We start from the raw sequence: 18803 nt of genomic DNA on the forward strand, positions 1-18803 counted from the left end.
AAAAAGATTTGCGAAAAAACTCTACCATTTTTCTAAGCCTATAACCTTACTTTTTTATTAAAAATGAACCCCTGCAAAAAGTCCTTAATTTTTTAGGAAAAAAACGACTTTAAATCCCAAACTTAATTCAATTCTAGTTTTTTATGATCATATAGTAGCAAATCAAAGTATTTCTAGAAAAGAAAAATTCCAAAAAAGTTGACAATTTTTCTAAGCCTATAACCTTACTCTTTTATCAAAAATGAACCCCTGCAAAAAGTCCTTAATTTTTTCGGAAAAATACGACTTTAAACCCCAAACTTATTACAGTTCTAGTTTTTTATGATCATATAGTAGCGAACCAAAGTATTTCTAGAAAAGCAAATTCCAAAAATGTTGACAATTTTTCTAAGCCTATAACCTTACTTTTTTATCAAAAATGAACCCCTGCAAAAAGGTCTTAATTTTTTACAAAAAAAACGACTCTAAATCGCAAACTTAATTCAGTTCTAGTTTTTCATGATCATATAGTAGCGAATCAAAGTATTTTTAGAATAAAAATTTTCGAAAAAATTCACCATTTTTCTAAGCCTATAACCTTACTCTTTTATCAAAAATGAACTCCTCAAAAAAGCCCTTCATTTTTTGGAAATAACGACTTTGATACCCAAACCTAATTTAGTTAGAGCTGTTTCTGATCATAAAATAGCAAACCAGACTGTTTCTGGAAAAAAGATTTGCGAAAAAACTCTACCATTTTTCTAAGCCTATAACCTTACTCTTTTATCAAAAAAGGAACCCCTGTATAAAGTCCTTAATTTTTTGAAAAAAAAACGACTTTAAACCCCAAACTTATTACAGTTCTAGTTTTTTATGATCATATAGTAGCGAACCAAAGTATTTCTAGAAAAAAAAAATTCCAAAAATGTTGACAATTTTTCTAAGCCTATAACCTTACTTTTTTATCAAAAATGAACCCCTGCAAAAAGGCCTTAATTTTTTGAAAAAAAAACGACTTTAAACCCCAAACTTATTTCAGTTGTAGTTTTTTATGATCATATATTAGGGAACCAAAGTATTTCTAGAAAAGAAAAATTCCAAAAAAATTGACAATTTTTCTAAGCCTATAACCTTACTCTTTTATCAAAAAAGGAACCCCTGTATAAAGTCCTTAATTTTTTGAAAAAAAAAACGACTTTAAACCCCAAACTTATTTCAGTTGTAGTTTTTTATGATCATATAGTAGCGAACCAAAGTATTTCTAGAAAAGAAAAATTCCAAAAAAATTGACAATTTTTCTAAGCCTATAACCTTACTCTTTTATCAAAAAAGAAACCCCTGTATAAAGTCCTTAATTTTTTGAAAAAAAAACGACTTTAAACCCCAAACTTATTTCAGTTGTAGTTTTTTATGATCATATAGTAGCGAGCCAAAGTATTTCTAGAAAAGAAAAATTCCAAAAAAAGTGACAATTTTTCTAAGCCTATAACCTTACTCTTTTATCAAAAAAGGAACCCCTGTATAAAGTCCTTAATTTTTTGAAAAAAAAACGACTTTAAACCCCAAACTTATTTCAGTTGTAGTTTTTTATGATCATATAGTAGCGAACCAAAGTATTTCTAGAAAAGAAAAATTCCAAAAAAATTGACAATTTTTCTAAGCCTATAACCTTACTCTTTTATCAAAAAAGGAACCCCTGCAAAAAGTCCTTGATTTTTTAGAAAAAAACGACTTTAAATCCCCAACTTATTTCAGTTCTAGTTTTTTATGATCATATAGTAGCGAACCAAAGTATTTCTAGAAAAAAAAATTCCAAAAGAGTTGACAATTTTTCTAAGCCTATAACCTTACTTTTTTATCAAAAATGAACCCCTGCAAAAAGTCCTTAATTTTTTAGGAAAAAAACGACTTTAAATCCCAAACTTAATTCAGTTCTAGTTTTTTATGATCATATAGTAGCGAATCAAAGTATTTCTAGAATAAAAATTTTCGAAAAAATTCACCATTTTTCTAAGCCTATAACCTTACTCTTTTATCAAAAATGAACCTCTAAAAAAAGCCCTTCATTTTTTGGAAAAAATGACTTTAATACCCAACCTAATTCAGTTAGAGCTGTTTCTGATCATAAAATAGCAAACCAGACTGTTTCTGGAAAAAAGATTTGCGAAAAAACTCTACCATTTTTCTAAGCCTATAACCTTACTTTTTTATTAAAAATGAACCCCTGCAAAAAGTCCTTAATTTTTTAGGAAAAAAACGACTTTAAATCCCAAACTTAATTCAATTCTAGTTTTTTATGATCATATAGTAGCAAATCAAAGTATTTCTAGAAAAGAAAAATTCCAAAAAAGTTGACAATTTTTCTAAGCCTATAACCTTACTCTTTTATCAAAAATGAACCCCTGCAAAAAGTCCTTAATTTTTTCGGAAAAATACGACTTTAAACCCCAAACTTATTACAGTTCTAGTTTTTTATGATCATATAGTAGCGAACCAAAGTATTTCTAGAAAAGCAAATTCCAAAAATGTTGACAATTTTTCTAAGCCTATAACCTTACTTTTTTATCAAAAATGAACCCCTGCAAAAAGGTCTTAATTTTTTACAAAAAAAACGACTCTAAATCGCAAACTTAATTCAGTTCTAGTTTTTCATGATCATATAGTAGCGAATCAAAGTATTTTTAGAGTAAAAATTTTCGAAAAAATTCACCATTTTTCTAAGCCTATAACCTTACTCTTTTATCAAAAATGAACTCCTCAAAAAAGCCCTTCATTTTTTGGAAATAACGACTTTGATACCCAAACCTAATTTAGTTAGAGCTGTTTCTGATCATAAAATAGCAAACCAGACTGTTTCTGGAAAAAAGATTTGCGAAAAAACTCTACCATTTTTCTAAGCCTATAACCTTACTCTTTTATCAAAAAAGGAACCCCTGTATAAAGTCCTTAATTTTTTGAAAAAAAAACGACTTTAAACCCCAAACTTATTACAGTTCTAGTTTTTTATGATCATATAGTAGCGAACCAAAGTATTTCTAGAAAAAAAAAATTCCAAAAATGTTGACAATTTTTCTAAGCCTATAACCTTACTTTTTTATCAAAAATGAACCCCTGCAAAAAGGCCTTAATTTTTTGAAAAAAAAACGACTTTAAACCCCAAACTTATTTCAGTTGTAGTTTTTTATGATCATATATTAGGGAACCAAAGTATTTCTAGAAAAGAAAAATTCCAAAAAAATTGACAATTTTTCTAAGCCTATAACCTTACTCTTTTATCAAAAAAGGAACCCCTGTATAAAGTCCTTAATTTTTTGAAAAAAAAAACGACTTTAAACCCCAAACTTATTTCAGTTGTAGTTTTTTATGATCATATAGTAGCGAACCAAAGTATTTCTAGAAAAGAAAAATTCCAAAAAAATTGACAATTTTTCTAAGCCTATAACCTTACTCTTTTATCAAAAAAGAAACCCCTGTATAAAGTCCTTAATTTTTTGAAAAAAAAACGACTTTAAACCCCAAACTTATTTCAGTTGTAGTTTTTTATGATCATATAGTAGCGAGCCAAAGTATTTCTAGAAAAGAAAAATTCCAAAAAAAGTGACAATTTTTCTAAGCCTATAACCTTACTCTTTTATCAAAAAAGGAACCCCTGTATAAAGTCCTTAATTTTTTGAAAAAAAAACGACTTTAAACCCCAAACTTATTTCAGTTGTAGTTTTTTATGATCATATAGTAGCGAACCAAAGTATTTCTAGAAAAGAAAAATTCCAAAAAAATTGACAATTTTTCTAAGCCTATAACCTTACTCTTTTATCAAAAAAGGAACCCTTGTATAAAGTCCTCAATTTTTTGAAAAAAAAACGACTTTAAACCCCAAACTTATTTCAGTTGTAGTTTTTTATGATCATATAGTAGCGAACCAAAGTATTTCTAGAAAAGAAAAATTCCAAAAAAATTGACAATTTTTCTAAGCCTATAACCTTACTCTTTTATCAAAAAAGGAACTCCTGTATAGAGTCCTTAATTTTTTAGGAAAAAACGACTTTAAACCCCAAACTTATTACAGTTCTAGTTTTTTATAATCATATAGTAGCGAACCAAAGTATTTCTAGAAAAGAAAAATTCCAAAAAAATTGACAATTTTTCTAAGCCTATAACCTTACTCTTTTATCAAAAAAGAAACCCCTGTATAAAGTCCTTAATTTTTTGAAAAAAAAACGACTTTAAACCCCAAACTTATTTCAGTTGTAGTTTTTTATGATCATATAGTAGCGAACCAAAGTATTTCTAGAAAAGAAAAATTCCAAAAAAAGTGTAAATTTTTCTAAGCCTATAACCTTACTCTTTTATCAAAAAAGGAACCCCTGTATAAAGTCCTTAATTTTTTGAAAAAAAAACGACTTTAAACCCCAAACTTATTTCAGTTGTAGTTTTTTATGATCATATAGTAGCGAACCAAAGTATTTCTGGAAAAGAAAAATTCCAAAAAAATTGACAATTTTTCTAAGCCTATAACCTTACTCTTTTATCAAAAAAGGAACCCCTGTATAAAGTCCTAAATTTTTTGAAAAAAAAACGACTTTAAACCCCAAACTTATTTCAGTTGTAGTTTTTTATGATCATATAGTAGCGAACCAAAGTATTTCTAGAAAAGAAAAATTCCAAAAAAATTGACAATTTTTCTAAGCCTATAACCTTACTCTTTTATCAAAAAAGGAACCCCTGTATAAAGTCCTTAATTTTTTGAAAAAAAAACGACTTTAAACCCCAAACTTATTTCAGTTGTAGTTTTTTATGATCATATAGTAGCGAACCAAAGTATTTCTAGAAAAGAAAAATTCCAAAAAAATTGACAATTTTTCTAAGCCTATAACCTTACTCTTTTATCAAAAAAGGAACCCCTGTATAAAGTCCTAAATTTTTTGAAAAAAAAACGACTTTAAACCCCAAACTTATTTCAGTTGTAGTTTTTTATGATCATATAGTAGCGAACCAAAGTATTTCTAGAAAAGAAAAATTCCAAAAAAATTGACAATTTTTCTAAGCCTATAACCTTACTCTTTTATCAAAAAAGGAACCCCTGTATAAAGTCCTTAATTTTTTGAAAAAAAAACGACTTTAACCCCAAACTTATTTCAGTTGTAGTTTTTTATGATCATATAGTAGCGAACCAAAGTATTTCTAGAAAAGAAAAATTCCAAAAAAATTGACAATTTTTCTAAGCCTATAACCTTACTCTTTTATCAAAAAAGGAACCCCTGTATAAAGTCCTCAATTTTTTGAAAAAAAAACGACTTTAAACCCCAAACTTATTTCAGTTGTAGTTTTTTATGATCATATAGTAGCGAACCAAAGTATTTCTAGAAAAGAAAAATTCCAAAAAAATTGACAATTTTTCTAAGCCTATAACCTTACTCTTTTATCAAAAAAGGAACTCCTGTATAGAGTCCTTAATTTTTTAGGAAAAAACGACTTTAAACCCCAAACTTATTACAGTTCTAGTTTTTTATAATCATATAGTAGCGAACCAAAGTATTTCTAGATAAGAAAAATTCCAAAAAAGTTGACAATTTTTTTAAGCCTATAACCTTACTCTTTTATCAAAAAAGGAACCCCTGTATAAAGTCCTTAATTTTTTAGGAAAAAACGACTTTAAACCCCAAACTTATTTCAGTTCTAGTTTTTTATGATCATATAGTAGCGAATCAAAGTATTTCTAGAATAAAAATTTTCGAAAAAATTCTCGAAAAAATTCACCATTTTTCTAAGCCTACAACCTTACTCTTTTATCAAAAAAGGAACCCCTGCATAAAGTCCTCAATTTTTTTGGAAAAATCGACTTTAAACCCCAAACTTATTACAGTTCTAGTTATTTATGATCATATAGTAGCGAACCAAAGTATTTCTAGAAAAGAAAAATTCCAAAAAAGTTGACAATTTTTCTAAGCCTATAACCTTACTCTTTTATCAAAAAAGGAACCCCTGTATAAAGTCCTTAATTTTTTGAAAAAAACGACTTTAAATCCCAAACTTATTTCAGTTGTAGTTTTTTATGATCATATAGTAGCGAACCAAAGTATTTCTAGAATAAAAATTTTCGAAAAAATTCACCATTTTTCTAAGCCTATAACCTTACTCTTTTATCAAAAATGAACCCCTCAAAAAAGCCCTTCATTTTTTGGAAAAAACGACTTTAATACCCAAACCTAATTCAGTTCGAGCTGTTTCTGATCATAAAATAGGAAACCAGGCTGTTTCTGGAAAAAAGATTTGCGAAAAAACTCTACCATTTTTCTAAGCCTATAACCTTACTCTTTTATCAAAAATGAACCCCTCAAAAAGGCCCTTCATTTTTTTGTAAAAACGACTTTAATACCCAAACCTAATTCAGTTAGAGCTCTTTCTGATCATAAAATAGCAAACCAGACTGTTTCTGGAAAAAAGATTTGCGAAAAAACTCTACCATTTTTCTAAGCCTATAACCTTACTCTTTTATCAAAAAAGGAACCCCTGTATAAAGTCCTTAATTTTTTAGGAAAAAACGACTTTAAACCCCAAACTTATTTCAGTTCTAGTTTTTTATGATCATATAGTAGCGAATCAAAGTATTTCTAGAATAAAAATTTTCGAAAAAATTCTCGAAAAAATTGACAATTTTTCTAAGCCTATAACCTTACTCTTTTATCAAAAAAGGAACCCCTGTATAAAGTCCTTAATTTTTTGAAAAAAAAACGACTTTAAACCCCAAACTTATTTCAGTTGTAGTTTTTTATGATCATATAGTAGCGAACCAAAGTATTTCTAGAAAAGAAAAATTCCAAAAAAATTGACAATTTTTCTAAGCCTATAACCTTACTCTTTTATCAAAAAAGGAACCCCTGTATAAAGTCCTAAATTTTTTGAAAAAAAAAACGACTTTAAACCCCAAACTTATTTCAGTTGTAGTTTTTTATGATCAAATAATAGCGAACCAAAGTATTTCTAGAAAAGAAAAATTCCAAAAAAATTGACAATTTTTCTAAGCCTATAACCTTACTTTTTTATCAAAAATGAACCCCTGCAAAAAGTTCTTAATTTTTTACAAAAAAACGACTCTAAATCCCAAACTTAATTCAGTTCTAGTTTTTCATGATCATATAGTAGCGAATCAAAGTATTTTTAGAATAAAAATTTTCGAAAAAATTCACCATTTTTCTAAGCCTATAACCTTACTCTTTTATCAAAAATGAACTCCTCAAAAAAAGCCCTTCATTTTTTTGAAAAAACGACTTTAATACCCAAACCTAATTCAGATAGAGCTGTTTCTGATCATAAAGTAGCAAACCAGGCTGTTTCTGGAAAAAAGATTTGCGAAAAAACTCTACCATTTTTCTAAGCCTATAACCTTACTCTTTTATCAAAAAAAGAACCCCGGTATAAAGTCCTTAATTTTTTGGAAAAAACGACTTTAATACCCAAACCTAATTCAGTTAGAGCTGTTTCTGATCATAAAGTAGCAAACCAGACTGTTTCTGGAAAAAAGATTTGCGAAAAAACTCTACCATTTTTCTAAGCCTATAACCTTACTCTTTTTTCAAAAAAGTAACCCCTGCATAAAGTCCTCAATTTTTTTGAAAAAAACGACTTTAAACCCCAAACTTATTACAGTTCTAGTTTTTCATGATCATATAGTAGCGAACCAAAGTATTTCTAGAAAAAACAAATTCCAAAAAAGTTGACAATTTTTCTAAGCCTATAACCTTACTCTTTTATCAAAAAAGGAACCCCTGTATAAAGTCCTTAATTTTTCGAAAAAAACGACTTAAAACCCCAAACTTATTTCAGTTCTAGTTTTTTATGATCATATAGCAGCGAATCAAAGTATTTCTAGAATAAAAATTTTCGAAAAAATTCACCATTTTTCTAAGCCTATAACCTTACTCTTTTATCAAAAAAGGAACCCCTGTATAAAGTCCTTAATTTTTCGAAAAAAACGACTTAAAACCCCAAACTTATTTCAGTTCTAGTTTTTTATGATCATATAGCAGCGAATCAAAGTATTTCTAGAATAAAAATTTTCGAAAAAATTCACCATTTTCCTAAGCCTATAACCTTACTCTTTTATCAAAAATGAACCCCTGCAAAAAGTCCTTAATTTTTTAGGAAAAAAACGACTTTAAATCCCAAACTTATTTCAGTTTTAGTTTTTTATGAACATATAGTAGGGAACCAAAGTATTTCTAGAAAAAACAAATTCCAAAAAAGTTGACAATTTTTCTAAGCCTATAACCTTGCTCTTTTTTCAAAAATCGACCCCTCCAAAAGAGCCCTAAAATCGACCCCTCTAAAAAAGTTGACAATTTGCACCCAGAATATAATAAGATACTTGTTTAATTCACGTCTCGCGGCAAGTTTGCTTCACCTTCTTCAGAGCGAATGCCCGATGACAGGATTTCTTGAATTCAATTCTTTCCCGACTATAAGGTTTCCGTAATATTCCAAACTGTTTGAACGCTTTCCCTAGAAATGGAAAAAGACAGGATTTCTTTTACAGATTCAACTAAATTCTCACAAGCTATAGCGAATCATCATTACAAAAACCTTGGCACAATCAAACTAACAACAAAGTAATTTGGTCACCGTTTTTTATCTCAATGCTTCGTCTTTATAATCTTTAAGAGCCTTTATAATCTTCATAATTATTTAACATCTTAATATCTTTATAATTCTCTTCCTCGAGCAAGTTGGCCATCCACACGTTTGTCGGCTCTCCTGTCATCTCTGGGAATATCAACAGGTACGCAGCGGGAAGATTTCCTTCAAATTTGTCAGAGTAACCGAAGATAAAACATTCTCGTTGTGATATTTATTGTGATTTTCGTTATTATTTATTGTGAATCATCGAAATTCACAGTCTTCTCCGTAGTCGAGGACACCAAAGCTACAAAAGGTCTCTCTGTGAAAAATAACCGTGTAAAACATTTTTGACAAATCGGTGGGAATCGACTTTCTTTTAGTCGGTGGGAAGGTGACAAAACAATTTTGACATTGCTCTTATGTGAATGTCAGTGAGCTGTTTGTAAAATTACGTACAGCTTATAAAATTAAGAATAAATGCTGTTTTATAATTTCACTTGTTTTAGAAAGTTACAAAACTAGAAAAACGAAACAGTGGGCGGTTTTGATTAGGGTAAATAATTGTGACAGTTCATCTGTATTACATCCTATTGGGAAAGAAAGCACACCAAAAAGAAATAGCTGCACCATATTGTCAGTAAAACGAGGCTGAGGTAGACAGTGTTGTCCAAAATTTCTCGAAGAAAATTGCAAGGTTATAGGGTTGAGGGAATTTCATTTTTACAATAACAATATTTTGCGCAAAATCCAAACCGAATGTCTAAGCACACGAAACGAAGCAGTTAAAGCATATTATGCATAGAATTGTGTTGATATACAAAGCAAAGTCAATATGGATTCTGTTACATGTCATAGGTTTCTGGGAAATACCGCGTTTCTCAGCAATTATATGCACGGAACGTACGTGAAATTTTTAAATTTTTAAAGACAGTCCTGGGGCAAAGAATGGTCTCAATAATTTTGGACGGAAAGGGTATAAAACAGGCTTAGCAAAATAACTAGTTTTTCATCGGAAAGTAAGCTTATCAATGGGAATCACTGCAGGACCACTCGCAGTTCATCTAGTGTGAGTAAGACCTTTTTGCAAAAATTCCATCTTATCATAGGCCAAGCATGTTCTAAATGCAAGACAGTTTTGGTGCAGAAGAATTAAACAACTACCAATGCCATGCCATGGAAATCTTGTGCATCTTTGGTGAAAACTTTGTTATTTATCTGAAAATCCCTGGAATCCTTTTGGTGGAAATTTCATGGGAAGCTTTTTGTAAGAGTAACGAATTTCAAAATTTCAGATAAAGAATTACAAATTTCAGATAAAAATTGCAAACGTTTCAATATGGACGTAGTTTTAAGGATTATAAAATTCATAAGTTTCAGTATCAATCAGGAGCGACCAAGTTTAGCTACCACAATGATTAGATATCAGAGAAAAAGCATCATACCTGCACCTGTAGATGATTATTGCTATGTCCAATATGATATTATATTAGCTTTTTGAAATAAAAAGGCAGATTTCAGTTGTTCATTAAATTGCGCGCGTTGCGAAGGAGCATACCTTCTGTCATATTTTAATTTTTATTTAATTGACTATACTTTTGCTTCGTTCAACTGCCTGCTGAATATGGTTGCCTGCGCTATCATCCCTGAAATAGTGTAATTGTTATTGCTGACGCTTCGCAATGTTCTTTTTGATGTCAGCTGCTGCAAGTTAACACCCTTCAAACTCAATGCTCGCGAGGAGAACTAGAAGAAAGTGATATGATTGCAATGAGCGTTGAAATTCAATGCAATCATTTAAGAAGACCCTAAATAACTAAAAAGCTCTGTTATATGATTATTTTGTGTGATGTAATGATACAATGTGTCACATGAATGAAAATAAAGAGTGCATATGATTGGTCACTACCAAAACATGTTTTGTATAGAAAACAAGAAATTTCAATCAGTGACGTAATTGATAGGTAAGGATGCCCAATTTCTGACATAACAATGACATTACCAACGACAAGTCATGAATAAACACTGTATGTATAATTTTTACAAAACAAGGTTTATAAGATTTTCAAGCTCATAATTTTCATAATAAGAATGTTGCTCAGCCCATCTCGCATATATAAAACATTTTTATGTTGCCTAAAAGTTACGATTATATATTGCGAATATTCTTACTGACATGAATGTTCAAATTTTTCGTTCGTTTGACAATCGTCTCACCATTGCCTTAAATGTTTTCCTACATCAGCCTGAAAGCACATCAAATTTGAAAAACAGGAATAGTTCTAAAAGCATTTTAGACTAAAATACAAACAATTCATATGATTATGGAGGCGGGAAGATTTTTTTATTCTGACTAGAAAGAGTAACAACAGAAGCCTTAAATGTCTCTTAAGTTGAGGAAAACATTCCAGACCAAGTTTTTAATCTTCATAACTTAAAGAACACCAGCAAATTAGAACGTTAAATCCTTGGAACATTAATGTAATGTTCAAGCATTACTTCAATTCGAAGAAAATACAATGCTTAAAGATGGCCCAATAATTTTGACGGCAATTTTCTGAAAAAGCGATATATTTATAAAGCAAAGAACCATTGGCAGGAATAGATGCACGACAAAATAAATAAACTCGAGTTTCCATATCAATTTTTATCTGTATTTCAATGTTGGTGCAAATGATTTCCCTAGAAATGTTTTTGATTAAGTGGTTTTGTTTGCAATCTATAGTGCAAATTGAATTTGTACGAAAGTAGCGATAATCTACCTCATGCATTTGTTCATTGCCACACCTTTCAATATTTGAAAAATGAAAAGGTTGAAAATTTCAAAATGAATAACAGGATTTAAACATACAAGGAAAGCGACGATTATGGATCACATTGAAAATATTAATTTACATTGCAGTTAAAACGAAAAATGATAATACACCTATTGCCAGCCGTAGCAATATAATTTATTGCTGCACTAAAGAGGCTTAAAAGTCGTATAAAATAAACTACTCTAAAGCTGTCTTACCAAAATAAAATAAACAGTCAAGCATATATTTGTCAAATATTTGCAGGAAAAAAACAATTTTTTGAATTATTTGTAGGACTAAGTTTCTGGCTAACAAAATTTTGAGAGTATAAGAGAATTTTTTCTAAGCGAAAGCTCAAAATGTTGTTTTTTGCAAAGATTTTTTGTCATCAGCTACTTTGCAGAAAGAGCATGTTATATGATAAATATGCCTAACTGTGCGTGATTATAAAAACATACAAGTGCATACAAAAGTATAGCTGTAAAAGTCAGTTTAAGGGGATCATAGCTTTTTAAAATAGAGTTTCTTTTATGTTTAAGCATTGAAACAAAGATTTTTCAATTTAAGCTCAATGCATGGTCGAAATATATCACAGAGTACTGGGTTACCTGCTCATCAAGAGACAAGCATTCCTAAACAAAATGTATAAATGTATGAAGAAGTTATGGTGAAAAGTTTTTCTTTCACTTTTGAAAGGATCCTTTTCGTAAACCAGTTAAATTAATTACTAATTCTGTGCCCCAAAAAGCAAAAACAAGCAATTAATTCCAACCTGCGATGACCATCTTAGCTCTGGTACAAGCTGTTAATATTCAAAGTAATCTTTTCTTTGAATATAGCATTGACTGAAAGCCACAGGATAGCTGGTATCGTGTCTAAATGAGCAACAATTTAGTAATTTTTGAGTCTAGACTGATAATAAAACGAAGAAAGTGTGAATAAGTTTCACAAAACTGGAAGGTTCTCTATATTTATAGTTAAATCTTCATAATCAACTTGCCCCAAGTATCAAAAGATGTATCGTCATAAGCAGTTATTCAATTTTAGATTGATGTTATGAAGATTTTGTAGCAAAAGAAAATAGCTTGGTGTAAACAAACAAGAGTCGTTGCGCATCGATCCGTATGCTTTGAACAAGCAAAGATTTGAATATTGCTCAGCTTTTTTCTCCAATGCTTTCAACCGTTATTTTTAGAAAAACACGCATGGTGAAGACAATCATATTTTTCTTCCTTTTAGATCTTGATAGGTGGGAGTAAAGGCAACAGATTTGACAACCACGTCATTTGATTGAGAAAAACAAGAATTTTGCACCTGACCAGTTCGTACGTCAATCGCAGCTGCGCATGTTTGCCATACTTCTTACGTGTTAAATTAATATATAGCAGCTCGATTAAAAGGACAAATATTATTCAAAGGACGGCAGATAACTTAAAGACGAGCCTTGAACCTTCAAATGCCAAGGCAGCAGTTATCCTTCGGCCTGGTTCATAACATCACGCCACAGAGTAGCGCCTGTAAGTTGTGTTAATAAACCCTCTTGATTCCATCTCATGATATGCCATATATTTCTTAACATTATAACTTTATTACGCATTTACTCGCTGGCTAAGGTTCCTCTGAGTAATTTGTAAGAAAACCCAGCCACACCTGGGAGCTTTTAGATAAGGCAAAACTGCATTATATTTTTTCCATTTTTGAGGCAGCAACCCAACAAAGTATTTTAAGTAGTCACGATTCTCTACTAAAAAGACTTTTTGATGCGTTTACTTTTCAATTGCTGGGATCAAAATGTCTCATTGACATTTGGCAGTGGACATGAACCCTTTTACGTGAACATATTTTTATCTCTCATACAGATCCACCCATATGGGCCCATATGCTCACTATGATCCTTTCAATAAAGTGCATTTGTACATTTGTGGCATGAAATGAGCAAATAATATCAAAATCAGTCAAATGTAAAAAATCAAGAACGCATAAAAACATGATACTGACTGTGGTACTTGATTTCGTTAATGTATCACTGCCTTTACTGAAAAATTCGATTTACATGTAATGCCGAACATTTATTTTTCTATCAGGTACGTAAACTTCACTAAAAAAAGTCTTGAAATCTTTGCGTGAAAAAGTTTCACTGTGAAAGTTAGACAAATACACTCATTTTTTTATAAGAAACTGGCTATAAGAAACGAGTACTGGGCAGTCAGAAAAAATTAAGAAACTTCAGTACTCGAAGCAAAAAATTAAGAAACTATTAAGACAGAAGGGATAAAAATATACTTCCCGCATCTAAATATAGCATCAGAAAGGAAGCAAATATCTTGCCGTGATAAAAAAGGTCACAAACATTTCATAACATCATTCATGACAATGAGTATTGAAATTTCCAGAACATTAAGAAACTGGAGTACTCAACATCGACCTTCGTTTCTTATACAAAAATGAGTGTAGCATAACAAGCTGTCCTGGACTAACCTGGTATAGGGAATTTTCTATTATTGCAATACACAACTAGCTGAAAGGACGTGAAGGTAGGTCATACATTGTGAAAGGATATGGTGTGTATAGGCAGCTTTAATGTCGACAGAAACTATGCAGGAGTATATGTGGGCAGTTCTTATAGCGAGAATCGCTGTCAAGAATTGCATGTAGGGAATGATTGAACGGACAAAACTATTTAAGAGTGTAACGGAGACAAACTTTACATCGTATTATATTCAAGAAGATGCGTAGACAGTTTTGAAATTTAAGAGATTATCCAAGAGTCTACGTTGATCCTTTCATTGAAAAATTATCCAAAAATGTATCTAAGCATCACTGTACAGAAAAGATTAGAATATCCATGAATATTCATTTAGCGAGATCCTATTTCGTGTAAAACTTTCGAAGAGTTTATGTAGACGTTTATCGTATCTACAAAAATTCTTCAATAACTTTATAGGCACTTTTCAAAACTATAGAAGAGTACATTAAAAATATTTTATGGGCAAAAAACTATCCAAGAGAGAATGAAGGCAATTCTTGTGTGAACAAAAACTATCTAAGAGTGTACGTACGCAGTCGTTATTAAGACAAAAACTACCTAAGAGTGTACATAGGCAATTTTTGTATGGACAAAAACTATTCAAGAGTGTGTGTAAGCAGTTCTTATATCGACAAAAACTATCCAAGAGAGAATGAAGGCAATTCTTGTGTGAACAAAAACTATCTAAGAGTGTACGTACGCAGTCGTTATTAAGACAAAAACTACCTAAGAGTGTACATAGGCAATTTTGTATGGACAAAAACTATTCAAGAGTGTACGTAAGCAGTGCTTATATTGGCAAAGACTATTCAAGAAAGAATGTAGGCAATTCTTGTATGAACAAAAACTATCTAAGAGTGTACGTACCCAGTCGTTATAAAGACAAAAACTACCTAAGACTGCACATAGGCAATTCTTGTATGGACAAAAACTATTCAAGAGTGTGTGTAAGCAGTGCTTATATCGACAAAAACTAACCAAGAGAGAATGTAGGCAATTCTTGTATGAACAAAAACTATCTAAGAGTGTACGTACCCAGTCGTTATAAAGACAAAAACTACCTAAAACTGCACATAGGCAATTCTTGTATGGACAACAACTATTCAAGAGTGTGTGTAAGCAGTGCTTATATCGACAAAGACTAACGAAGTGGGTATTTTGGTAGTTTTCAAATAACAAAAGCAAACCAACAACATATGTAGACCATGACTGTATCGGGAAAAAGTATTTCAGCTCTAATTACAGATAAAGAGAAGAAAAATGAGATAGATTCTTAAGATTGACTATGAATATTGTCATCACTGCTACAAATGTGCTTTTTATCATAGCACAGACCTTTCTGTATCAAAACCAGAAGCAAGACTTTTAATAACTTGATGGACATGACAAGATTTATCACCATGAATTTTGGTTCGCCAGTTATCTGCAGGAATCGTCTACTGCAATCTGGTGACACACCTTTCTTTTGTGGTATAGATATGCCGGCTAAATTGGCCTTTAATCTTACGAACTGATAAATAAAAACATGAATACAGATATAGCTAAAATGTCTTTTCTATTATGATGCAAATGATAGGAATGTTTTCGCCTGTCACTGCAGGTGCTACGATGTGAACAAAAAAACTGCTTTCTAATCGGCCGGTATCTCATAGTTTTTCTGGAATAACATCTATAAACATCTTTTGCAGCATTCAAGAAAGTAAGAATACAGCTTAAATGGGAACAAACTGAAAATGCAAGCTCACTGTTGGCTATCTAGAAATGGTACCGAGTTGCAGATACTTTATGCAAACAAAATCGACCAAACGATAACGAGATCTTCTGGCAACTGTAGAGATACATTTTGAGAAATGAAGAATAGTTTCTAGGGTGAAAGAGGTCAGATGTAAAATCAAGTCTCGCCAGTAATTGCTTGTGGAAGAAGGGAAAATTGTGATGCAAAAAAATGCAGACTAAAGATTATGGAGAGCATTTGATACGATAGACAGGATTCTATGCCGTACCAAATCATGAGACTGCCAAATTTATTGGACAATTGATACGGTTGAGTCACATTAATATCAAAAACTGGCCTAATCTTTAACATTACAAAGAAAAAAGACCAGAAGCACAAAATAGGAAATATAAAAAAGCGGAAGTACAAAAGTACCAAGGAGAGGTACCAGCTCCGTGGAGAAAACCAAAATGGCAAATGTGAGCTACTGGAACAACTCATTTGTGAAAACAGATACTACTGTAAGTAGAAACAAAACGTATTCCCTGACAGACAACGGAAACGGAACAACCTCATGTGACATTTCGGAGCCACTTGGAACCGATTTTCGTGTTGCTCTTTACTGTCTTGTTATCATTGTATCAACCATAGGCAACACTTTGGTTATATTTGTGGTCATTAGAAACAGGAGAATGCACTCTGTTGCGAACTATCTGATATGCAACATGAGCATCGCAGACCTGCTGATCACCATTCTGCCCATGACATGGGAGGTAGTAAAGCTGCGACATTACCCCGATGGTACCTGGCCCATGGGCGCCTTCATGTGTTCATTCACATACATTTGTATTTACATATCCGTTGCTTGCTCTATCTTGACTTTGACCTCAATCTCACTCGATCGATTTTTTGCAGTTCTTTATCCGTTGAAGCAATACATAACAATGGATAAGCTACCCTTTCTGCTTATCGCAATATGGATTGTCTCCTTCGCATTCGCCAGCCCTATGATATTCGCGCAAGGACTTATAACAGAAAACAACAAAACCTATTGTATAGAGTACTGGAAGCCTCCATTTCACATGACTGAAAGTCCGAAACATTATACAATCATACTTTTCACAGGATTGTACGCTGTACCGCTGCTAGTAATGTCAGTACTTTATACATTGATCGTCGTCAAGCTATGGCGCAGAAACATACCTGGAAACAGGAGCTCAAGAGCCAAGCTGCAAGCTTTGAAACAGAAGAAAAACGTCATTAAGATGCTTGTTTGCGTTCTCGGTGTTTTTGCTATCTGTTGGTTCCCAGTGTTTTTTGCGCAGTTTTCGTTCTTTTTTAATCCAACCTACATAGCCTGTCCCAATTCATTTCCGCACTGGTTACAGTTCTTTGCATTTTTCATGCAGTATTTGGGCAGTGCAGTTAATCCCTTTGTATATTTTGCATTTAGCAAGGCCTTTCGAGTTGGATTTTGGTCTGCATTCAAATCATCGTCTTTTCGCAGGCGAGAAAGCAATTACCCAACAATCTCTAGGTCTCATGGGAGAAGCACAAGGCGTGGAACTATCTCACCAAACACGCCTAGGCCATCTGTAGCGAATCGTCCAAGAGCGATAAGTGTTCAGCTGAACTCGCTGAAAGAAAAGCAAGTGGAGTGAAAAGATGATCTGCATTGTCAGTCAGCAAATTTCGGGTCAAACTGGCTCTTATCTGGGTGATGCAGAATCAAAAGCAGTCAGCATATTATATGATTATGCGTGTTGATTGCTTGACAACTCGTCCTAGCACCTATTTAAGTAAAGCAAGAAAGCATCGATGATTAATGATTAGATGATGAGATGTTCGCTGCTATCAACAATCACCATTGATCATCATCATCATCATCATCATCATCATCATCATCATCATCATCATCATCATCATCATCATCATCATCATCATCATCATCATCATCATCATCATCATCATCATCATCATCATCATCATCATCATCATCATCATCATCATCATCATCATCATCATCATCATCATCATTTATTTATTTAGCGTACCTTAAAAAATAAAGCTTATTTATAGCTAGTTAAGACCTGCTATTGATTGTAGTTAATAGTAACTATTGAAAACCATAACCACTCTGACGAAAAAGTACATTAAACTACATCAGTTATCACAAATTGACAGGAAAACAATAATTAACAAGAGTTTGCAATAACAAGTGGTGACATTTGTAATAAATTCCTGACGATAGCCAAAAACTCACTAAATACGAAATAATCAATAACATGATTGCTAGAGTGAGAAAACCAGTTTCACAAAATCTTTCAATGAATTCTTTGTGAGTAATAAAAAGCAAAATATCAGCTTATGTAAGGTGGAGTTTAGTAAACCATGTTTTCTTTATAAACGAAAATATCCAGACATTTTTAAGGCCTCAAAAAACAAATCAAGATATTAATAGTTGATTCAACGAGCAAACATTCAACTTACCGCAGTCCTTTGATGTCTGTTATCGATGTTGTGAAGACCGTAGAATGCAGGGATCTGACAAGTAACTGAAAAGGGCAAAAAATCTGAAGTTCTCAAATACAATTCAAGATATGTGAATGAAAACTTAAGCAACAATATTTGCTTACCGGGAAAGATCTATAAAAAGAGCTGGTCTTTTATTGATAAAGTAATATTAAGCTTTGTTGAGTAAAGATCTTATGGATAAAAATAAATACGTTGCTTAAAGAATTCTGCAGCTAAAGTTAAATGTTGTTAATTTTTCATGTTTTACTTTAATGCATTTATTGTATGATTGCACACATAAAAATTAACCTGAAAAATTTCTCTAGAATTTTTTATTAAATGTTCAGAGTTCAAAATACACTTTAAACTTCCTTGAAGAGAAATTTTCCTATTTGCCTTCCAAAAAATTTCCTTGTATGCTGTAAACAAAGGAATCTTAAAAATAAATTTTAAGTAAAATCATCCCTGATTTGACCTTCATGCTTTGTCAGGGAAAAAGAAACTTTCAAGCACAATGGTAGATTCTTCTCACTTATTATGCTGTAGTCAAGTTAGGCATTGGTCGTCCTCAAAACTACTTCATCGTTGGATAATCTTTCTCTGGCTCACAGCCGTGGAACCGTTATGTTTACTGGACTCTGTAAAAATTATCAACAATAAC

General features: G+C 31.7%; 1 protein-coding gene across 1 annotated transcript; it reads left to right on the forward strand.

Annotated features, from left to right (window-relative positions):
• The first annotated feature begins 10896 nt into the window (after window positions 1-10896).
• LOC148959806 (substance-K receptor-like) lies at window positions 10897-18780 on the forward strand. Its single transcript, XM_089109639.1, has 2 exons — window positions 10897-12904; window positions 15603-18780. The coding sequence occupies exon 2, from the start codon at window positions 16099-16101 to the stop codon at window positions 17287-17289; it is 1191 nt and encodes a 396-aa protein (XP_088965765.1). The 5' UTR covers window positions 10897-12904; window positions 15603-16098; the 3' UTR covers window positions 17290-18780.
• Window positions 18781-18803: the final 23 nt, after the last annotated feature.

Source organism: Rhopilema esculentum, chromosome 8, assembly GCF_057945365.1.
Source record: "Rhopilema esculentum isolate cy_ngs chromosome 8, ASM5794536v1, whole genome shotgun sequence".
NCBI lineage: Eukaryota > Metazoa > Cnidaria > Scyphozoa > Rhizostomeae > Rhizostomatidae > Rhopilema > Rhopilema esculentum.

Coding starts and splice junctions, on each gene's coding strand:
- LOC148959806 (XM_089109639.1), top strand. CDS start 16,099: ATGGCAAATGTGAGCTACTGGAACAACTCATTTGTGAAAACAGATACT.